This window comes from Oncorhynchus mykiss, chromosome 16 (genome assembly GCF_013265735.2).
Source record: "Oncorhynchus mykiss isolate Arlee chromosome 16, USDA_OmykA_1.1, whole genome shotgun sequence".
NCBI lineage: Eukaryota > Metazoa > Chordata > Actinopteri > Salmoniformes > Salmonidae > Oncorhynchus > Oncorhynchus mykiss.
The window spans coordinates 26492832-26517888 of NC_048580.1; the positions used below are offsets into that span (position 1 = coordinate 26492832).

Below are 25057 nucleotides of genomic sequence, written 5' to 3' on the forward strand. Positions count from 1 at the left end.
GTATAAAATGCACCTGAAAAGTAGCTAAAATACTTGATAGAGAGGTGTTTAAAAAAGTATGGGGTGTTTCCAGGGTGAACTTAACATACAAATATTTGTAGTGCCCCTAGTTGAAGAATCACCCAGCTACTAAATCATTCTTATCTGTGTGCGATTTTAAAATCTGTTCAAGTACATACATCTTGTGGAATAAAAGCAATTATTGGTACCATGATTGTCTTTGAATTTCTATTTTATTTACACAAAGATTGACTACGAAGATTTACATTTTCCCCTTCACTATAATGGTGTATCTTGTTTTCTGCAAACAATGCCTACAGTACCACGGTCGGCCTTGAACTTGTTGGCTTCAATCAGAGGGGGCAGTCATTCTCCCCTGAGTTATACGCGTCGTCAACACATGAGCATCAGTGATGTACTGTACGGACAATCGTCAATAGGTGTATAATTATTTGAATCAATAAAGCATCAGTAATTTGGCACTAATAGGCACCCATCACTAGCCTATAGACTTCATAGCTGCACCGACTCCCTTGCCAAGCTTTGTGGTCCCCCATCTAAAATAATTTTGGACGTATTCAAATTTCAATTGAAAGATTTGCTGTAGGATGCATGTAGCCTATTATTCCGAGGGTCTTTGCACCCTGCTAAAAAAGATAAACGAATTGGAAACACTATCTTTCCGGCTGAACTCCAAATCAATCATTGGTTGTGTCTAAAATGGCACCCTATTCCCTATGCAGTGCACTACTTTTGACCAAAACCACGTGCGAAACCTGGTCAAAAGTTGTGGACTACATAGAGAATAGGGTGTTGTTTTGGACGCACACGTTCTCTTTTACCTTATTAATCAGTGGGTTATGGAGGATATCCAACATACTGCTGGACATAGGATGTTGATGATACACTGCCTGAAAGGCTACAGGATCGATACTGAGTCTGTTCGGGCATCCATTGGCCCATGGAGGAAACCTGAACCTCTTCCTTCAGCATCAAAATACTTCCTTGTCCTTCAAGGGTTTTCTGTGAAGCTGCACAGCTGCATCTATATTCTTCACTCAGCTCCAACCTCAACGAGCCTCTTCAATCAACAACATCGCACGCAGATACTTTTTGTAGGGCATAAAGGGATGATAACTTATGATACTTGACTTCTCAGATGAAAATGCCCTTATTTTTAAAGATTGAGTAGGCCTCGCCTATTTTTGTATAATGACCATCGGCCAATTCGTGGTTAATTCTCAGTAGCACGTAGGTAATACACATTAGCTAACACAAACCGCACTGGCAAATATTCTGAGCTGGAATGATGTTGAATGAAACAATTGTTGGTAAATATGTAATAGAAGGTCTTATGTTGTACCTGACACATCTGGTTTCTGTGCTCAAAGGCATGGCTATGGTAAGGTCACGTGGTAAAATAATGCACAAAATACATTATTGATGCTCTGACCAGCACATGAGCTGAAATACTTCTTACCTGTGCTGTATGCACCTGTCTTCTTGTAGGTAAAGCCTACGATGATGTTGGTAATGCCTTACTCACGAAGAACTTGTGTATTTAATACCTTGAAACGTGTTTTAAATCACTTCAATAATTGACCCGTGCACCATGGCACGTGAGTATTTAACCTATGTTGCCCTCTAGTGGATGTCTTTATCAGACAGTAATTTACAGGAGGCTAAATGGAGACTATACCTGTCAAAAAAAAAGAGGCTAGACCACGTTTATTAGGTCTCCTTTCATTAGGCAAGACACAAGTGCCTGTTATAACATCAATAACAAATGTACAGCCTGTCAAAGGCGATAAATAATGTCACAATTGGTATGCCTACACTACAGTAGTCTATAACCGTATTACGTCAATTCCCCTATGATAAAGTTGTCTCTGCACTGAATGACCTAAACTTTAATTTGTTACGCAATTGGCAATAGTGATTTGGCATAGACTATTTGGGAAATTTGAGTCACAAGCCTGTAATTATTTACTTATGCGCGGTAATCTAATCAGACAATAAAAGTGTAAATGGTCTGCATGTGCAAAGATGCCGCGGGGCCGCTGGAAGGGAAAAGGCGGTGAAAAGTCCCAGGTTTGTTGTTTTGTAAAAGCAAAAAAAACAGAACATGAATGTTGGAGTGGTGGGCGTGCCCTTAGTCCATAAAACAAGCACAGCTGTCATATGAGAAGCTGCACTGGAGCGAGAATATACTTCCTATCAGTTGTACATCTCTCTGTTCCGCGCTGTGGGCTGTTCTCTCGCAAGTGCGCCCGGACTGCCCCGCAACATAGGCTACTGCATGAGTAAATCTCTGCAGGTTGCTTGCTGAGGATAATTATTATACAGTGACTCCAATACATGGACTGACTCAGTTATTTTGGAGACTTCGGAAACATAAGATAATAAAATAGAGACGTATATTTTTATGCATGGGCATTATCTATACTTTACCCGCGAAATAAATGATGTTCTTATTTTTTAGTGCTTTTCTCGTCAGTCCGTTGACCTATTGGAAAAACACATACATTTCGAAGAAGTGACGAGGATTCAGAATGCGTACTCTGTTCTTAACAGTTCTACTCGGAGCGGTAGGTGTCAATATACTTCTGTAACATTCACCTTGTGTTTTTGCATGGTCAATTTTTTATTAAGTTGTTTGAACTACCTCGTGCATATTCACGCCGCTGTATGAGCGACAACACTGTCACTTGCACATCCAGGTAGGACGGTGTAGCCTAGGCTAGAGTGCCAGGCTGCTAGAGTGCCAGGCTAGAGTGCCAGGCTACGAGTCGTGATTTCTACAGGCTTCTTTGGTGAAGTAATTTCATCTTGTAGTACATGTTAAAGTTTCTGTTCATTCATACACTTTAACATGCACTACGTGAGTCTATCTCATTCATAGACTCTTTCATCCAATACTCTGGAAATAACCTCATTCACTCTGTCAAACCCACCCCATCGTCCTCTTGTTCGCCTATTTGGAGACAACCCTCTTCGCAGATCCACCACGCACGTAAAGTAACCATTTAACATGATATCAACGTAATTATGAAGTGTATTCGGATCAGGGTCTATCAATTGACCATATTGAGCAGGGACTATCAATTGACCATATGTAAAATGTATGCACGCATGACTTTCGCTTTGGATTAAAGCGTCTGCTAAATGGCATATATTATAGCCTATACACAGTTTCATCCTGCATATTTATTTTCCCGTTCCATTTATGCACAACGTATAGCTGCGAACCTTGGAAACAACATCCGTCTCGATTACATTATAGACACTCAAATAAGTATGTTAGGTTACATTTGGTATGGTTACGTACGACAGATGGTTACTTAATGATGGAGTGGACGGATGGGCATGTAACGCAACACGTCTAGCAACCCGAAGGTTGTGAGTTTGAATCTCTTCACGGACAACTTCAGCATTTTATCTAATTTGCAACTTTTCATCTACTTACTACTTTTTATTTTTTTATTTTTTACTTTGCAACTAAACTCAGCAATAAAAGAAACGTCCTCTAACTGTCAACTACATTTATTTTCAGCAAACTTAACATGTGTAAATATTTGTATGAACATAACAAGATTCAACAACTGAGACATAAACTGAACAAGTTCCACAGACATGTGACTAACAGAAATGGAATAATGTCTCCCTGAACAAAGGGGGGGGGGGGGGGGGGGGGGGGGGGGGGTCAAAATCCAAAGTAACAGTCAGTATCTGGTGTGGCCACCAGCTGCATTAAGTACTGCAGTGGAACTCCTCATGGACTGCACCAGATTTCCAAGGCACCTGCAAGTTCCCGGAAATTTCTGGGGGGAATGCCCTGGCCCTCACCTTCCGATCCAACAGGTCCCAGACGTGCTCAATGGGATTGAGATCCATGCTCTTCGCTGGTCATGGCAGAACACTGACATTCCTGTCTTGTAGGAAATCACACACAGAACAAGCAGTATGGCTGGTGGCATTGTCATGCTGGAGTGTCATGTCAGGATGAGCCTGCAGGAAAGGTACGACATGAGGGAGGAGGATGTCTTCCCTGTAACGTACAGCGTTGAGATTGACTGCAATGACAACAAGCTCAGACCGATGATGCTGTGACACACCGCCCCAGACCATGACGGACCCTCCACCTCCAAATCGATCCCGCTCCAGAGTACAGGCCTCGGTGTAACGCTCATTCCTTCGATGATAAACGCAAATCCGACCATCACCCCTGGTGAGACAAAGCTGCGACTCGTCAGTGAAGAGCACTTTTTGCCAGTCCTGTCTGGGCCAGGCGACGTTGTTGCCGGTGATGTCTGGTGAGGACCTGCCTTACAACAGGCCTACAAGCCCTCAGTACAGCCTCTCTCAGCCTATTGCGGACAGTCTGAGCACTGATGAAGGGATTGTGCGTTCCTGGTGTAACTCAGGCAGTTGTTGTTGCCATCCTGTACCTATCCCGCAGGTGTGATGTTTGGATGTACCGATCCTGTGCAGGTCTTGTTATACGTGGTCTGCCACTGCGAGGACGTTCAGCTGTCCATCCTGTCTCCCTGTAGCGCTGTCTTAGGCGTCTCACAGTACGGACATTGTAATTTTTTGCCCTGGCCAGATCTGTAGTCCTCATGCCTCCTTGCAGCGTGCATAAGGCACGTGCATGCAGATGAGCAGGGACCCTGGGCAACTTTATTTTGGTGTTTTTCAGAGTCAGTAGAAAGGCCTCTTTAGTGTCCTAAGTTTTCATAACTGTGACCTTAATTGCCTACCATCTGTAAGCTGTTAGTGTATTAACAACCGTTCCATAGGTGCATGTTCATTAATTGTTTATGGTTCATTGAACAAGCCTGGGGAAAAATGTTTAAACTCTTTACAATGAAGATCTGTGAAGTTATTTGGATTTTTACGAATTATATTTGAAAGACAGGGTCCAGAAAACGGTATGTTTATTTTTTTGCTGAGTTTACTTAGCATGTTAGCTAAACCTTCCCCTATTCTTAACCCTAACCTTAACCCTATTAGCTAACCTTTCCCCTAACCCTAATTTAACCTTTCTTTTAGCTAATCCTTCCCCTAACCCAAACCTTAACCCTTTAACTAACTCCTAAACTTAAACCTAACCCCAAGCCTAGCTAATGTTAGCCAGCTAGCTAATGTTAGCCACCTAGCCAATTTTTTGGCACCTAGCCAATCTAGCTAGAATTCGTAACATATCATACGTTTAGCAAATTCGTAATATATTTTACATTTGAAAAGTCATAACATATTGTATGTTTTTCAAATTCGTAACATTTAATACTAATTGTAATTTGTAACATATCATACGAAATGGGTGATGGACATCCACAAACTGATACATAACATACGAAATGTAACATATCATTCTGATAATAATACTAAATGCACTGACACCAGGTTTTACTCTCTACTCTTTTGGCTACAGTTATTTTGTGAATGAGTGTTATTTGACCAAACCCAACCTGGAACAGCCACTCCATCACTAATTTCTGTCCAGTGTCAACTGCTGCACATATCATATGAAATGGGTGAGGGACATGCACAAATTAATACATACCATACGAAATGTAACATATCTTTGTGAAGTGAACACGACAAAACCTATTCCCCCTCAGGAGATTGAAATGATTTGGCATGGGTCCTCAGATCCTCAAAAGGTTCTCTAGCTGCACCATCGAGAGCATCCTGACTGGTTGCATCACTGCCTGGTATGGCAACTGCTTGGCCTCCGACCGCAAGGCACTACAAAGGGTAGTGCGAACGGCCCAGTACATCACTAGGGCCAAGCTTCCTGCCATCCAGGACCTCTTTACCAGGCGGTGTCAGAGGAAGGCCCTAAAAATTGTCAAAGACTCCAGCCACCCTAGTCATAGACTGTTCTCTCTGCTACCGCACGACAAGCAGTACTGGAGCGCCAAGTCTAGGTCCAAGAGTCTTCTAAACAGCTTCTACCCCCAAGCCATAAGACTCCTGAACATCTAGTCAAATGGATACCCAGACTATTTGCATTGCCCCCCCCCCCCCCCCCCTCTCCACCACACTGTCACTCTCTACATGTACATACTACCTCAACTAACCGGTGCCCCCGCACATTGACACTGTACTGGCACCCCCCGTATATATTGTTAGTTTTTACTGCTGCTCTTTAATTACTTGTTACTTTTATTTATCTCTTATTCTTATCCATATGTTTTTTAAACTACACTGTCGGTTAGGGGCTCGTAAGTAAGCATTTCACTGTAAGATCTACTACACCTGTTGTATTCGGCACATGTGACTATCATACTAAATGGAGTGTCTCGGATAATACTAAATGCTCTGAGACCAGGTTTTACTCTCTACTCTTTCGGCTACAGTTATTTTGTGAATAAATGTTATTTGACCAAACTAAACCTGGAACAAGCACTCCATCACTAATTTCTGTCCAGTGTCGACTGGTACACACAGTTTGTGCATTGTGTGTGCGTGCAGGCCAGTGCATGTGTATCCTTCACCAACCTGAACTCAGGGGTAAACGTAACATAGTAATGTAAAGCTGTCTCCCTTCATTTAGTATGATACATTTGTTTCATATTGTTTGTATTCATTTGTGGCTGTCCATCATCCAATTCGTATGATATGTTATGAATTACACTGAACAAAAATATAAATGCAACATGTGAAGTGTTGGTCCCATGTTTCATGAACTGAAATAAAAAATCCCAGACATTTCCGTACACCCAAATATTTCTAGCAAATTTGGTGCACAAATTTGTTTACATTTCTGTTAGTGAGCATTTCTCCTTTGCCAAGATATTCCATCCACCTGACAGGTATGGCATATCAAGAAGCTGATTGAACAGCATGATCATTACATATGTGCATCTTGGGCTGGGGACAATAAAAGGCCACTTTAAAATGTGCAGTTTTCTGTCTGTAATATAGCCCTTATGTGGGGAAAATAACAAATTCTGATTGGCTGGGCCTGGCTCCCAATAGGGTGAGCCTGGCTGCCAAGTGAGTCGGCCTATGCTCTCCCAGGCCCACCCATAGCTGCATCCCAGCCCAGTCATGTGAAATCCATAGATTAGGGCCTTATTTATTTATTTCAATTGACTGATTTCCTTATATGAACTGTAACTCAGTAAAGTGTTTGAAATTGTTGCATGTTGCGTTTAGATTTTTGTTCAGTATACAATTCGTATGATATGTTACGAATTGCAATTCGTACAATATGTTACGAATTTGCAATACGTATTATATGTTACAAATAATTCAAATTTGTTGTGGCTAACATTAGCTAGCTGGCTAACGTGAGCTAGGTTAGGGGTTAGGGTTAAGGTTGGGTTTAGGAGTTAGGGGTTAAGGTTAGGATTAGGGAAGTGTTAGCTAACATGCCAAGTAGTTGCAAATTAGCTTAAATGTAGTAAGTAGTTGCAAAGTTGCTAAATAGCTAAAATGCTAAAGTAGTCCGTGATGAGATTCAAATACAACAGTTGGATTGTTTGCCTTATACGACCGCCCGACCAACCACCCTCTTTTAGTTTGTGCCTTAATAACCATACCAAAATTAACATCAAACTCATTTGAGTGTCCTGGATGTTACGTTTAGTCTATGAGACCAGGCTGCCTCCACTGCTGCCTCGGCGCATGCAATACTGATATGAGTTTAAGTCCCCTTCACTCCTCTTTCCCTCTCTCTTTTGTTCCCTTTCTCATTTAGAGAGGATGATTCAGCATCGGTTATCCCAAATGGCACCCTATTCCTTACATTGTGCAATACTTTTGATCAGAACCCCCTAAGTGTCTGGCCAAATGTAGTGCACCATATAGGGAATAGGGTGCCATTTGGGACACAGCCCATACATTTGTCATATTACCGACACTGACATGCCCAAACCGCTCCCAAAACGAAGAAATGATTTACCTGACAGTTAAAAGCACTTGTCTTTGTTGTTGTTATTTGATAAAGGCTCAGAGAGTAGCTACCTTTAAATTAAAGCCAGCTTTACCGGAATAGCTACTGTTGTCCTAGTAGTAGATGTAGTCAATGTCTAACGGCTTAACAGCTGTTGACAGGCTGAGGTTGAAAGGTTAAGTGCATCCAAGTGAAAATGTACTCAAATAGTAGCTTGGTGGAACGTTCAAGTTTTGTTCCCTAAAAAATAATTTGATGTGTGTGTGTGTGTTTGTGTGTGGTTGTCAGACTTGTGTGGGCATCAGTGTACGTGTGTGTGCATACTGTATGCGTGCGTTCGTTTGTGCGTGTGTGTGAGAGAGAGAGGGATAGAGAACAGCCTCGAGTTCCACACTTTCCGTTCCAAGCCTTGTGATCAACCTGTGCTCTTGACTCTCCAGGGATAACTGACTTGATAAAAAAACACAACGATAAACGATAAACTAATGGAACTATATGCTAAGTCAAGCAATGACTCACTTGTGTCATGAACCAGGTATCCTTTGGCATTTTCTAATTGCTAACAGCTAATTTTCCACCAATCCAACTGAGCGCACAATTACTTTGTGTGACTTTCTGTACTTTTTGGCCATTGAAACATGTTGTACTACACCCATTCCTGAGGCTATAAGAAATATTGAATCAGAAGAAGCAAGGGATGCTTCCCAAATGACACCCTATACCCTATAGTGGTCAAAAGTAGCACGTGCCATATGAGACACAGCCAAGTAGATTGAGCAGGTTAACATTTTTCATCTTAAATCTTGTTCTGGAGGCAGTTTTACAGAGTGGTCACTAGCTGGCACAGCCACAAAATCTGATTTTAAACCTAACCCAAACCCAAACCCGAACCCGAACTAACCACACTGCTAACAATAATGCCTTAACCCTAACCTTACATTTAGCACATGAAGCACATTTTTTATTTCATAAATGTTTACAATATAGCCAATTTTGGCCTTGCAGCTGGCCTATCTAAGGGGAAATTGCTCAGTGACAATAAACGTGAACTTTGAACATTTTTGGCAAGTCCAATTGTGGTTTTTATACATACCTGTAATATGACTACCTTCAACTAAAGGTTAACAAGTAAACTAAAACATTTGCATTGCAAAACTTGCTCAGATAGCATATCACGCAAAAATAAAACATGTTATCAATGTAAGTAATATATTTTTCAATACCACGCTATAGAATGTTGAGCAAAACTCAAGAAACTGTCAATTGTTCCAAAGTAATCTGTCCGTCAACTCAAGTGTTACCACATCACAGTGGTCTTGAGCTCTGAGGGTTTAAATGGGACTAGCAGGGACTTAGAGGTGGATGGGGCACGGAATGGAATGGTCAAGGGACTGGAGGTGAGGGGTATGAGGAGAGGAGGAGGAGCAAGGGAGAGGGGAAGAGTGTGAAACGGACAACCTTTTTCCTGAAGGGGGAATGCATTGGGTATGTAAATTGGTGTGGATACACACACACAATGTCACTGACAAGAGAGCTGCTCTAAAAAGACAGCAAATGTCCCCTCAGTCGTGGTGTGTGTGTGTGTGTGTGTGTGTGTGTGTGTGTGTGTGTGTGTGTGTGTGTGTGTGTGTGTCCACACACAAACTGGTTCAAATAGCATATCATGAAAAAAATGAAACCAGTTATCAATGTAAGTAACTCAAAAAGCCTGAGGGGACATTTGCTGTCTTTTTAGAGCAGCTCTCTTGTCAGTGACATTCCACACCTGAGTACTTTGGAGTTCCGTCGACAACATCACTCTGCGTACCATGCATACCCCAGTATAGTTTAGGGTGAAGTTTCCCATATACACTGATCCTGCGTCAGTTTTACATTGTCCCACTAATGCTGAAAGTTCGTATTGGGGGAGGAGAAAGGGAAACTTCACTCCAGAGGACCCAGAATCCTCTCTATCCTGTTTTAACATTGCATAAAGTTGCTCACACATGAGTTTGTTCATTCTATTTTAGCAATAATAATAATTTTAAATAGCCTATAATATTTTCCATACAGGATCCCACTTCTGACACCAGTATACAGCATTCATAGAATCAGCTCAATCAAATGGAGACAGTACTCTCCCTCATATTGTGGTCCGTGGTTTGAAACCAATTTCTTTGAGGGAAAAGCTAATTCCTAGGAACCATGCAAATGAAAAAAATGCTATATCTACAGGCTACCTTGCTTTCAAAACAAGGTGCACGGACAGTGAAGCAAGCTAAAAAGATTTCTTCAAAAAGTTAGCATTTCGGCTAATTCCTTGTATCGAAAGAGGAAGTACGGAACCATAACAGGCTACCTTCATAAGGGCTAAAGAGAGAGCTCTCTTGTCAGCTCTCATTAGCATCACTGTCAAAACGCATTTTGCTTCTCTTTTTGAAGATTTACTTTGGAGATTAAGGGTCGTATGGAGTGTGTAGCATTTAAGGGACCAATTTTAGGAACATTGGGTTTAGTTTAAGAAGTGTAAGAAGTGCCCAGAGTATTCAACCTAACTAACACACACACAAACAACTCCGCCACACAGACACACAGACACACAGACACACACACACACACACACACACACACACACACACACACACACACACACACACACACACACACACACACACACACACACACACACACACACACACACACACACATCACATTAACCACCAGTGCATTCCCTTGCCTTTGTGTGTATTCTATGAGTGTTATAAGTACACATTCATGGCTCTAGAGTCTACAGTGAGCTTTCATGTGTTCTCCCTTCCTTTGTGTGTGTGTGCGTGTGTTTGGCCTTTCCATGTGTCTGTTGTTGTTGTTGTTCGTACCTAGTTGTTTGATCAAACATCCTCATCTGTGTCTTTCTGTTGATTGACAGGTCGGAGCTCTAGCCAATAAGGAGGCCTGTAGCTCAGGTAAGTTCACCACCACTGGGGAGTGCTGCAAGCAGTGCCAGCCCGGGGAGGGAGTCATCAAGCCATGTGGAGCAACACAGACTGTCTGTGCCGCATGCGTCGACAGTGAGTACACACACGCACACGCGCACGCACACGCACACACACACACACACACACACACACACACACACACACACACACACACACACACACACACACACACACACACACACACACACACACACACATGCCTTGATAGTGATTTACAGATTACACCCCCTTCAGCCATAAATGTCTGGACATTCATTACATTGTGATGTGGTCACCTAAGGGTTATGACCTCCTCATAGCATTACCCCACTGTACTTATTGTCCATAGTACAGTACAGTACAGTACAGTTCAGTTCAGTACACACAGTACTGCTGTATTGGACATGAAGTAAGTCTTGGCCGGTATTCATAAAGCGAAGAGAAGAAGCTAAGTAGTGCTGATCTAGGATCAGTTTAGCCTTTTAGATCATAATGAATACAATTATATGGACAGGGAGGGCCTGATCCTAGATCAGCACTCCTCTGAGATGTTTTATGAATATGGGCCCAGATGAACAGTGAGTTCTGTTATCACGGTTTCTCAACTTCCCAACAGTAATTATGCTGTACACTAGACCGAGTAAACTCTTTTTCTAGTCAAGACATACTTTTGAGTGAATACATACTGTACTTATGAGTGCCAAAGCAAGTGCCCTCTCCACGCGCCCTTGTTTGCCCGTGCTACAGGTGGCTATGTTGGTCCGCTAATACAGGAATAGTGAAGTCCCAAGTGCACTCCTCTTATGCACTACTTTTTTATTCATCAATATTTATTGTATATTTTTTTTAATTCAGGGGGTGCAACACGCTCTGCACCCCTACTTCCCACAGCTATGACAGAAGAGTATGTACTATATTTTCTTTACCCCGATGCTGGATGCTCATTTTCTCAAAACAATAACAATAACAAATGTGTCCTCCCCTAACAAATAAGACCCCTTTTTCGGTCTTATGTTCCAACATTTTAAATGGTGTTTTTTGACGTTGGATAAAAGTACAGAGTCAGAGCTTCAAAATGGTATATCGTACACTGCAATAAAAAAAGCTAAGTTACTTTGAAAGTTGATCAACTTGTAACCCCACATTTGAGAAATGGCCCTTGAAAAGTTGTGGTTTGGTTTTTACACCTGTTTGTTCCTACTCATTCAGCATCGTTCACACCCTCTTATGCATAGCCCCGCCCATCTCTTTAAGGCCTGAGGCCATGTGCTAAACAAAGTGAGTAAGGTAGTGTAGTAAACAACCAAAGATTTCAAGGCTGAAAGTCGTGAAAGTAGTAGCCTTCCGTAAGAAAAACTCAAGGTAAAAGTACACTTTATCTAGTTATTGGCCTATATCCTAATCAGACTTTGGTGTAGGTCATGTTGTTCTTCACATTACTGTCTCTGGGAAACACACACTATATCAAATCAAAGTATATTTGTCAGATGCACAGGATGCAGAAGGTGTAAACGGTACAGTGAAATAGTTACTTGCATAGTAGCAAAATCCAAAATAGAAAGTGTCAATATAAAAGTGTTAGGTTCTGAACAAACTCGAACGGACATCTGGGAAAAGCTCAAACCAAGTTGATTCAACTCAATGGGTGCTTGAGCTGCAAACACAACATACAAGTCACTCAAGCACATATTTATAGCTTACAACTAGGCGGAGTCATCTCCTTGCATGTCTAAGATAACTAATCCTTCTCTGGTGTTAGGCAGAGACACAGTAGGTTCCTCTTACTGGTATTATCATGGCCCTGCCTAAGTCCCAGGATCATTATGGGTGTGGAAATGTGTGTGTGAGATAGGACTATAATCAGATGGTCATCGGGGTGAGCCCCTATGGCCCACCTCCCCGCAGTGTCTTCTATCTTCAACTGCTGATCTTATCCCGAGTTGAGGTCCACATCTCTCATGGTCCGAGTTCCTCAGAAACTGGCCTTCCTTATCAGGAATTGTAACTAAACTGTTGCCCTTTGCCTCTCTCCTTAGGATCATTAATATATTTCAACAGAATATGAACTTTCTGCACTTCCTCTCAGTAACTTTCAATACCCAGAGTTCCTACACACCATTTATTGACCCCAAACATATACAGTTGAAGTCGTAGGTTTACATACACCTTAGCCAAATGCATATAAACTCAGTTTTTCACAATTCCTGACATTTAATCATTGTAAAAGATTCCCTGTCTTAGGTCAGTTAGGATCACCACTTTATTTTAAGAATGTGAAATGTCAGAATAATAGCAGAGAGAATGATTTATTTCAGCTTTCATTTCTTTCATCACATTCCTAGTGGGCCAGAAGTTTACATACATTCAATTAGTATTTGGTAGCATTGCCTTTAAATTGTTTAACTTGGGTCAAACATTTCGGGTAGCCTTTCACAAGCTTCACACAATAAGTGTCCTGACAGAGCTGGTGTAACTGAGTCAGGTTTGTAGGCCTCCTTGCTCGCACACGCTTTTTTAGTTCTGCCCTCAAATTTTTTATGGGATTGAAGTCAGGGCTTTGTGATGGCCACTCCAATACTTTGACTTTGCTGTCCTTAAGCCATTTTGCCACAACTTTGGAAGTTTGCTTGGGGTCATTGTTCATTTGGAAGACCCATTTGCGACCAAGCTTTAACTTCCTGACTGATGTCTTGAGATGTTGCTTCAATATATCCACATAATTTCCTCCTCATGATGCCATCTATTTTGTGAAGTGCACCAATCCCTCCTGCAGCAAAGCACCCCCACAACATGATGCTGCCACCCCCGTGCTTCACGGATGGGATGGTGCTCTTTGGCTTGCAAGCCTCCCCCTTTTTCCTCCAAACATAACGATGGTCATTATGGCCAAACAGTTCTATTTTTGTATCATTAGACCAGAGGACATTTCTCCAAAAAGTACGATCTTTGTCCCCATGTGCAGTTGCAAACCGTAGTCTGGCTTTTTTTTATGGCAGTTATGGACCAGTGTCTTCTTCCTTGCTGAGCGGCCTTTCAGGTTATGTCGATATAAGACTGGTTTTACTGTGGATATAGATACTTTTGTACCTGTTTCCTCCAGCATCTTCAAACGGTCCTTTGCTGTTGTTCCGGGATTGATTTGCACTTTTTGCACCAAAGTACGTTAATCTCTAGGAGACAGAACTCGTCTCCTTCCTGAGCGGTATGATGTCAGGGTGTTCCCATGGTGTTTATTCTTGCATACTATTGTTTGTACAGATGAACGTGGTACCTTCAGTCATTTGGAAAATGCTGGATGAACCAGACTTGTGGAGGTCTTGGCTGATTTCTTTTGATTTTCCCTTGATGTCAAGCAAAGAGGCACTGAGTTCGTAGATAGTCCTTGAAATACATCCACAGGTACACCTCCAATTGACACAAATTATGTCAATTAGCCTATCAGAAGCTTCTAAAGCCATGACATAATTTTCTGGAATTTTCCAAGCTGTTTAACGGCACAGTCAAGTTAGTGTATGTAAACTTCTGACCCACTGGAATTTTGATACAGTGAATAGTAAGTGAAATAATCTGTCTGTAAACAATTGTTGGATTTTTTTGTGTGTGTCATGCACAAAGTAGATGTCCTAACCGACTTGCCAAAACTATAGTTTGTTAACAAGACATTTGTGGAGTGTTTGAAAAATGAGTTTTAATGACTCCAACCTAAGTGTAAACTTCCAACTACAACTCTACATTCCTTATACATGTAAATATATCAATACGTTTTAGTATGGCAACATGAATAGGTCAATTTTAAGCTAGCTTTAATCTTTAATCCAACCGTGTCAATAAAAATAAAAAAACAAGAACAAAAAGTGTCAATGCCAGTAGAGACAGAACAAAATCATGTACAGTATGTCAAAGAACAATGTCATTAACGATAGCAGTGGTGTGTGTGAGTCATGTGAATGCGCATAGAGGCAGTGCAGATAGTCCGGGTTACTGGAAACTCACCCCCAGTGACGAACTGCGACGTCTACACCCCGCATGAACCAGGGAATCTATATATTCGGGAAAGCCTGTTTCTTGCCCTTGACTTTGGCACAGGGCATATGATGTCCATGGCCTCTTCATCGCAAAACTCTCAGATCTTCAAATAAAATACATACATTTTGGTGGGTGCTTGTACAGGCAGACCATCTCTGTGAGGAAGGGTGTCAGCATTGCGCCGCAGCTGAAACCTGCTCCCTACTGAGTCAGAACGCTCATTGGCAACGACAACACCAAGCTCCAGGGCTTTGAGGCTGTAAAACATGAAAATAGGCAAAAAAATAGACAAGACATTATAACCTTGCATAACATCAATGTACCTCTTAAGTTTAGATAATAAGACGTGCTGTTTATGCTTAACAAGTTGATGGGCCATGGAATCATCTGGCAAAGTGGAACCCGGGTATGCCACTCGGGAGGCCAACACTCCGCTTCTAACCCATCACTGAGTAATACATATAATAAATATATGTCCTCCAAAATGTATGATAAATTACCTCATCCAATTCGTATGCTATTGTATGAACAGGTAAGATGTATGATACTATAAGTTATCTAATTCATATGATAATGTACGATCACTATTCAATTCATAACGTAATGTAATGGAGGGTGTCAATTTAAATACCAAATCCTACGAATTGCCCTGAGACCAGGTTGGCATGATAGGAAAATAATAGGCCAATAAAAGAAAAAAGAGTTTGAGACTGTTACTTAGTTTGAGCCTGGTCCCAGATCTGTTTGTGCTATCATGCTTATCACTCATTGTCTTGCCAAACATGCCAGCAGAACTGGGACCAGACTAGTTTCTTGGATCAGAAGCTCCAAAATGAGAATGTTCTACATTTACTAAAACGACGGTACCGTCTCCCATGTAGGATGAGCCCATATTTAACTTTTTCCCCTGACTTATTGCGTGTCAGACTTGTTCGAGGTCAGGAGGTCCTAGTTGAGTTTGGGGCTGCGTTTCAAATGCCCTGGTTATGGGCCAGTTCCTGTCGGGTTCCCAGAGTCCTCTCTGGCCGTATTTGTGTGTGAATCCCAAGGCTGGTCTGGGCCACCCTGTCAAGTCAGCACTACTCTTTCCAGTGTGTGTGGGTGTGTGCGTGTCTCTGTCTGTGTCTCTGTCTGTATCTCTGTCTGTGTGTGAGCCATAGAGATATACTGTAGAATCCACAGGGCAGACAGACACACAGACAGGGTCATAAGAGTGTTTTTAGGTTTTAAGGATGAGGAGGACAGGATTGGTCTGCACTTTGTAATTTATTCATGGGTAGTTTCTGGGAAATTATGTACATCTATTTCTGTAAGACCATAATGCAACTCATGACATGAGTTAGGTTACTTTAAGTGGTCATGTTGCTTCTCAGAGAAATAATATCAGGGTTGCGTCCCAAATGGGCCCTGGTCAAAAGTAGTTCTCTATATAGGGAATAGGGTGCCATTTGGGATGCAGAAGTGAGTGCTTCTCTGGTTCTACTTTTCAAAATCCTTTTTTGGTAATATAAACACATGCTATAGACTTTAAAGGATTTCAGGGCTTTCCACACATTTGTTTTTGATTCCAAGAACAAGGTATTTCGTTAAGGAAAATATCTTAATTTTGGGGGGTTTGTTGCTTTCTGTTCTGGTTGCATACGAAGTACAACATTTATTTTGTTTAAGTGTGTTGTGCCTGTCTTGTCTGGACTTGAAAGGCATTGAGTCGCAATGACCCAAATTCATCACGGGACTACACAAGTTTAGTGACTCATACAGAAAACGTAAAAAGAAGATAAATAATGTGATGCCTGTCAGATGACTGATTAAATCACATGACTGATTGAAGCTTATCGCATTAGTACATTTTGCTTCAATTTAAAACTCAATTCAAACCATATTTGTTGATATTCACATAATATTGAACTTGAATCAGACATCAAATCAAATCAAATACAACAGGTTTCAGACTTTACCGTGAAATGCTTACTTACGAGCCTTTTCCAAACAATGCAGAGTTAAAAAGTAAGAAAAATGTGTTAAACATTTAAAAGGTAATAGTAACACAAATAATATATATTTATATAGACTATATACAAGGAGTACCGGTACCGGTAGACATACAGTAATGTATGTATAGATACATATGAGTATTAAACTACTATTTCATATGGCCAAAACTTTATGCAAGGGGAATGGAGCACATTGTTCTATCTAAGCCCTAAGACACCTCATCCAACTTAATCAACTTAATTATCAAGTTGAATAATATATATTGCTGGGCTTCAACCAAAATGTGCACCACTTTAGGTCCTCAGGACCATGATTGGGAAATACTACTGATTGTGTGCTCTGAAGCAGCACTTCATTCATCACTTTAAAGCCATTTGTTCCTCCCCTTGTCAATCACAGCCAACTCAAAGCATTCCATTTCCTGGAACACATTTTCTTGCCCCATCTCTAGGGAGGAACTCACCCCCAAAGGCATGTACTGATCTAGGATCTGTTTTCCTGACCCCCAAGCTTAACCTTCACCATAATCAGCCCAGAGAAAGCAAACTGGCCCCAGAACAGGTGTGCTTTCCTTGAAAAAAACGAACCTGACCTCACCATTCCTCTGGTCCAGAGATGCTGAACAGCTAACCTGATTAACAGCTTCCAGCTGTTAATCAAACTGACAGGCCCAATATACCACACCCTGTAAGTTGTTTTCCTCCCTTTTCTTGACCCCTGCCTTGCTCTTGCCCTCTTTGTCTTTCTTACCACCATCACCTTAACCTTTAAACAGTAGTTCAACTCCTATGCAGGTTGGTTATTTAACCTCTACAGGATCGGTAGAGCTAACGTGCGCTAATGTAATTAGCATGAGGTTGTAAGTAACAAGAACATTTCCCAGGACATAGACATATCTGATATGGGCATGAAGCTTAAATTCTTGTTAATCTAACTGCAATTGCCAATTTACAGTAGCTATTACAGTGAAATAATAACATGCTATTGTTTGAGGAGAGTGCACAGTTATGAACTTGAAAATGTATTAATAAGTCATTTAGGCACGTTTGGGCAGACTTGATGCAACATTTTGAACAGAAATACAATGGTTCATTGGATCAGCATAAAACTTTGCACATACACTTCTGCCATCTAGCGGGCCAAAATCTAAATTGTGCCTAAAATTGATTAATACTTTGTGGCTTTTTTCTTGCATTTCAAAAATGATTTAGAAAAATCATGTTTTTTTCTTTGTATTATCTTTTACCAGATCTAATGTGTTATATTCTTCTACATTAACTTCACATTTCCACAAACTTCAAAGTGTTTCTTTTCAAATGGTATCAAGAATCTGCATATCCTTATTTCAGGATTTGGGTTTGTCATTTTAGGTGAAAATTGGACAAAAAAGGGTACGATCCTTAAGAGGTTTAAAAGGCCTGTCTCATCCATGTTAATGATCGCATATACACATGACAATGTTGTGCTCTTTTGGCCATAGACAAAAAAATATGGACGAAGCTATCCATGACGTCACCCCATTGTTTCTTATGAGAATGCTCAGTGGCGCATTTGATAATCAGGAAGTGTCATTTCAACGTGTCGCCATCTTGCTACATGGAGGAGTTTTTGGAAACATTGCATGCGCAGTTTGAGCTACTCTAGGAAGTGATGTTGCAGGCTAGCTCAGTGCTGCCCCCTCTCATGGAGTATCTCAAGTTGAAGGCCAACCGAGCTACTGCAGGCTTCCATTAGCCTTGTAATTTTGTCTGTGTGTGATTTTAAAGTCATCGGTTCCAGGACATACATCTGGTGAAATATAAGTAATAATTGGTACCATAATTGGGTTACAATTTTTTTTTTTATATCAACAAATATTGACAACGAAGATCACCATTTTCCCATTCACTATAATAGGGGATCCTGTTTTCTGGAAGCAATGCCTGCAGTACCACGATCGGCTTTCAACTTGAACTCCTCAATGCAAGGGGGCAGTCGTTCTCCCCTGCTTTAGGCCACCAGACTGCTGTGTCAGTTTACAGTGCAAGACAGACTCAGTGGTTACTTGAGAAGAAAAACTTAACAACAGCCACACACCATTTTGTCTTGGAACGTGGAACTGATCAGGGCTGATCCGGGCCAACTGAAACATGAGTTCTTGGGAGTGGATAGATAGACAACACAAGATAAAACAAAGCTAACCCAGCTGTGTGAGAACTTCAAGAAGAGACATCTCGCCAAGCGAAAAACATGTCAGACTCACACAAGTATGCACGCAGATACACAGGCACGCACGCACGCACGCACGCACACACACACACACACACACACACACACACACACACACACACACACACACACACACACACACACACAACTAAACATTGGGTTTAGTTTAGGAAGTGTAAGAAGTGCCCAGAGTATTCAACCTATTCAATCTCTTGTCAGCTGTATGAGAAAAATACAGATCTCATCCAGTGAAAAACACTCCATCCTAACACACATGCTCATCTATTGCCGGCTGGCCAAAGTCGGAGTCCTTTCATGGGAGTTCAAAACAAAAGAATGCATTGAATGCTAGCTTCAGGCTAATGTACCGCTTTTATATTATCATAATGCTGAGCCAGGCAAAGACAGCCTATACTCCCTCCACTCCACCTCAGCTGCAGGCTAGCTTTATTAATGTATTGACTACTTGAATTATTGATGTGTGGCATTATGATAATGCATTTGAGAGCACTGATGGGGCAGGGGGGGGGGTGGCAGAGGGGCTGAGTGGACACATATCTGACACACAGGCAGGCACACATATACACACACACTGGCATGCACCAACACAATCCAAATAGATGCCAAATTTGGCCTCCATTCCCATATACCCAAGCATTATCTTAACAGTCCATTAGGTACAGTGCCGTGCAAACGTATTCTGACCCCTTGGATTTCTTTTTTTCCTTTGTTGAAAAGTGGGATTCAAATGGATTGAATTATCTTGTTTTGTCAACAATACACACAATACTCTGTAATGTCAATGTGGATTTTTTAAAAGATTGATCAAAAAAAATCCTAGAACTTAAAATATAGTAGAAGTATTCAGCCCATTTGTTTAGGCAAGCCTAAATGAGTTCAGGGGTAAAATTTGGCTTCACAAATCACATAAACAGTTACATGGACTCTGTGTGAAATAATAGGGGTTGACGTGTTTAATTGACTAATCTTCACTCTGTCCCCAAAATCGACTAAAAAGACTAGGGAGCTTTTCGAGAGCCTCGTAAAAAGGGAAGTGATTAGTAGATGGGTGACAATAGCAAATCAGGCATTAAATATCTCTTTAGGCATGGTTTAGTTAATAATTATGCCTTGCATTCTGTATTAAACCATCCAGACACCTCAAAGACACAGTTGCCTTTCTGAATTGAGATGCAGCACAGGAATGAAACTGCTCAGGGATGTTACCATAAGGTCATTGGTGATTTTAAAGCAGCTACAGAGTTCAATGGCTGTGATGGGAGAGAACTGAGAATGGATCAACAACATTGTAGTGACTCCACAAGAATGACTTCAATTACAGAGTAAAAAGAAGAACACAAATATACAAAACATGGCAAAGGAATACACTTTTTGGTCTATGTTTGGGGCAAATCGAACACGACACAACACTGAGTAACTGCCTCCTTATTTTCAAGCATGGTGGTGGCTGCTTCATGGCATGGGTATTTTTAAGGATACAAATACATGGGATAGGGATAAGCTAAGGCAAAATCCTAGAGCAAAACCTGTTTCAGACTTCTTTACACCAGACACTAGGAGATGAATTCACCTTTCAGCAGGACAATAATCTACAACACAAGGCCACGTCTACACTGGAGTTGCTTACCAAGAAGATGGTGAATGTTCTTAAGTGGCCAAGTTACAATTTTGACTTAAATCTGCTTGAAATACTATGGACTTGCTCACCAACATCCTAACAGAGCTTGAAGAATTTAGAAAATAGTAATAGGCAAATATTACACAATCAAGGTGTGCAAATCTTTTAGAGATTTACCCAAGAATACTCACAGCTGTAATTGCTGCCAAAGGTGTTTCTAACATGTATAGACTCGTTGAGCCGAATACTTATGCAACAACTATATATATAAATAAAAAGTACACATTTCTTCCATTTTGACATTAAACTATTTGGGGTAGATAATAACAAGAAAATTAACATTAAATCAATTTTAATCCCACTTTGTAACACAATCAAGTGTGAGGAAATCCAAAGGGTCTGAATACTTTTGCAATTGCACTATCTATTGAACCATAAAGCAATGGTCTATGGATGATGGTCACCAGCATTGTAACTTGCAGAGCAATGAAGAGACAGGGTGGCATTTCGGCTACTGTAGCTGGCACACACTTTATGACCTTAACGCTTTATCAGGATAGGTTCTCGTCCTCCAAAAATGATGTATTTTTTATCTTTATGCAAAATAACAAAGTTAGTATGTCCAGTGTCACCTCCCGACTCTTTTCCATTTGGGCTTCTGCAGTACACAGTATGTCCTGGTTGGTGTGCCAATGGCGCAGGAAGAAAACACTTGATATGCCAATGGGACATTGAGCATACAGACCACAGCACAACTGTCCTTGCACTACACCACACTACACCCCAACACACAACTGTGCCGTACATCCTCATTCGTTTTCAACATGCTCAAAACTTAGCCATTTAGGCGAACACAGACAGACACACACACTCAAAAAGAACATCACGGCGGCTCTGACAAATAGGTCCGTTGCATAATTGAGTGTGTTTCCGAGTTTTCTCTCCAGTCCAACTACAGCTAAACACGCAATGTTGATGGATACCTTTGAAATAATATAGATTCATACAACATTCTGAATAGATCTCACACATGTCAAAAATAAAACATTCTTAATATCACCGGTAAAAATGTTTTTTTTTTTAAATTCAGACATTTTTGTTGAGCAGATCCTTTCCCCAAGTGGCTTACATCGCCTTTGCTAACACTTATCCCCATTCATGCAGCTGAATATCTACCCACTTGAGTAACATAGGAGGAATTGCCTCAAGGGCATAGCACCTGGGAATTGAGCTATTGACCTTTGGGTCACCAGTAAGATGGATTTCTAAGAACATGCATAATAGTCACCTCTGTCAGACTACAAGACATCTCGGGAAGGATTCATGTTCAAAGAAGGTCTTGGGGTTGAATGTGTTTTTCTTATTGATTGTATTCACATGACAAAATGGGGGGGGGGGTGGTAGTAGGACGTGACATATCAAATGGATGACGTAGTACACAATTGTGCAATTTTCAGGGACCGGTTTTGGCTCATGAGCACTACTTTCAAAACTACTGGCTGAAATTACTATACAAAACCTCTGGAGCATCACTAGCTTTCCCAACATTCCCAGGTTTTCCAGAAATCCCAGTTGGAAGATTCCCGGAATAAGTAAGAAAACTGGAATCCACCGACAAGGATTTCTGGAAAACCTGGGAAATTTGCCAGAATATTGCAACCCTATTTAATTACATTATTTTCTCCATTTTCTCCAAGGTGAGACGTTTGCGGAGAACTTAAGCCACAACGAGACGTGCCAGCCGTGCACCCGCTGCGTGGGCCTCCTCCGCATGCAGACGCCCTGCACCGACTCCAACGATGCCATCTGTGTTTGCGACTACGGCTACTACCTCAACGAGCTGTCCAGCCAGTGTCAGAGCTGCACCAAGTGCCCTGAGGGCCAGGGCATGCTGTACAGCTGTGAACACGACCGCGACACCGTGTGCGAGGAGTGCACCAGAGATACGTACTCTGACCAAGAGAGTTCGCGGGAGCCCTGCCTGCCCTGCACCATCTGCGACGAGGACGACGAGCTGGAGATCAAGGCCTGCAACTCCATCAGTGACACCGTTTGCCAAGGTAGGAGAGACAGAGCTAATGTTACAGGGAGACTGAAAGCCAATGTAATATAGCATGCGGAACTCTGGAAGCAAATAGAGCTAATGTAAAAAAAAACAAGGTTATTTAGGATCCATAAACCTCGAACACATGCAGGAGGCAGACAGTCAGAGTTACAGTTCTTTAATATGTATTTTCTCTTTTCGTTTTGAAGGGGATTACAATAAATGAAAACATTTTAATTTATTCTTCGTAGCCCGCTTTGGGTCCGTTCGGCAGTCGCGGTTGTCTCAGTCGTTGCATCTTGGTTCCGCTGGAGAGAGGGGAGAGCTGAAATCAGTAGCATAGTCGCAATGAAAAGGTAGCAGGTACTTCAGTCACACAAGAGCTGCGGTTGACGTCGTTCAATCGTTTGGCTCTTTCCAAGCAGGGTCTCATTCGCTTCAGTAGCAGCTCCCCTCTCCCCAGGTAGCGTTGATGGCTTGATTGAGCCCTGTCATCTGCTCTGTAGCTGGTTTGCTGCAGTGTCGAATCCCCAACACTGACTGAAGAGCTACCTTTATGCCAGTGGCAGCTTGTTAATGCTATGCTCATCATGTGTGTTGGGCAACTACTTGACTCGCTCATTCCCTCATTCACTTAACCAGACAAACACAACAAAAAGGCTTATCAATTTCAAACTATTCAAAATATGAATAAATAGTTTAGGCCTATTTAAATAGTGATAACTGTAAAACAAACCACACATGTGGACTAAATAAATAAAGCACAAATCAGCGAAAAGGGAGAAAACTAAACACACAAAGCAATGGCCCACATATCGAGTAGCTTGCAATGTCAAGGTAGGAGAGACGGAGAGCTAACACTACTGTACGTCAGCTACCTAATGTTACCGGGATGTATTGTAATATGGGGAGATCGGGAAGCAATTAGAGTTAGCTCACACACGGAGCGAGAGATCAAAACAGAGGCCACACGCAGGCAGGTGCAGGCGCACACACACACACACACACACACACACACACACACACACACACACACACACACACACACACACACACACACACACAGACCGTACATCGGTTCCCATCCAGCACATACTTTTCTTGACATTCAGAGATGAGTTGGAGCCATTGTATTGTGTTGTCAATCAATGATACATATTGTATAAAGAACCACCACCACAGTGCCAACCCTAACCCTGCACTATATCAGCCCTATATGACTCTATCAGATAATATCTCTATCTCCCTCACCACAATATGGACATTGTTGGGCCAGAGATGTAACTACCACTCCATACTCGTCTCAATGTCCAGATAGACTCATCCCAAACAAAGACCACCCTCTGTGTCTCCTGGGGCCACTTGAAAGGTCATGATCACTATTGGCTCTGAATTACTTTTATATAATTTCGCCCCGTGGCCATCGCAGTCCTCCGAACCTGGAATTCCCCATGATCAGCTTCACCGCAGATTTCAATGTCTTCGTGCTTCCTCCCTGGATTAAATCGATGCTTTATGTGAGTTTATTATAAAGGGAGTCTATTGAACAGTCATGGAAAGGCCTTTAGGGAGGCTGGTGGATGTGATGGCGTAATTTCGGTAGCGTACTGCAGACGGAAGGAGACCAGGACTAAAGGGAGTCTTTTGTGCTCTCCCATGATCCCTTTTGGTGCGACAGGCTGTTTGATGGCCCAAGAGGCATGCTGGGCTATTTCAGGGACCTACAGAAGATGAGTGAACCCTTTACACTCGTGAGAATTGGCCTGTATGTATAGTGCTAGATTAAAATGTGTCTTACAGAAGAAATACGAAAGCATATGCATAAGCATGGTAGCAATTGAAAGGGGATTATGGGAAAATTATTAGACTAAAGGTGAGGACACAACAGTTCACCTGACACAAGACTGAATCCAAACATTAGACATTTGATTACATGTGCATTTTATATTGACTGTACTTTTCGCCACATTTGAAATCTGGAAATACTCTGGATAAATTCAGTAACATGATAAGAATATTCCTGGAAAATGTGGAGTAGGTGCAACAAAGGGTTTAAGTGAGAGGACTAACTGCTGTCTCCAAGTGGCCACACCAAAGTGTGCGCACTTCTTAAGCTATTGCAATGCACTTTTATGGCTCTAACTACAAGGTGCTTTTTTGAGCTCTCCTAGCCGTGTCATTGAGGAACTAGGGCAAGCACACTTGTTTTGTTTGGAACACAGCCCTGCATCCCCGCAATCACACAATTACTTTTGTTGTTTATCCAAAAACGGCCCATTACA

At 41.7% G+C, this 25057-nt stretch overlaps 1 protein-coding gene across 1 annotated transcript in view; it reads left to right on the forward strand.

Annotated features, from left to right (window-relative positions):
• The first annotated feature begins 2206 nt into the window (after positions 1 to 2206).
• Positions 2207 to 25057, forward strand: part of ngfrb (nerve growth factor receptor b) — an 82116-nt gene continuing 59265 nt past the window's right edge. The window contains exons 1-3 of the mRNA XM_036946621.1: positions 2207 to 2588; positions 10815 to 10956; positions 22429 to 22791. Of these exons, the coding sequence (XP_036802516.1) occupies positions 2553 to 2588; positions 10815 to 10956; positions 22429 to 22791 (541 nt within the window). The 5' untranslated portion in view covers positions 2207 to 2552. The remainder of the gene's footprint in view (positions 2589 to 10814; positions 10957 to 22428; positions 22792 to 25057) is intronic.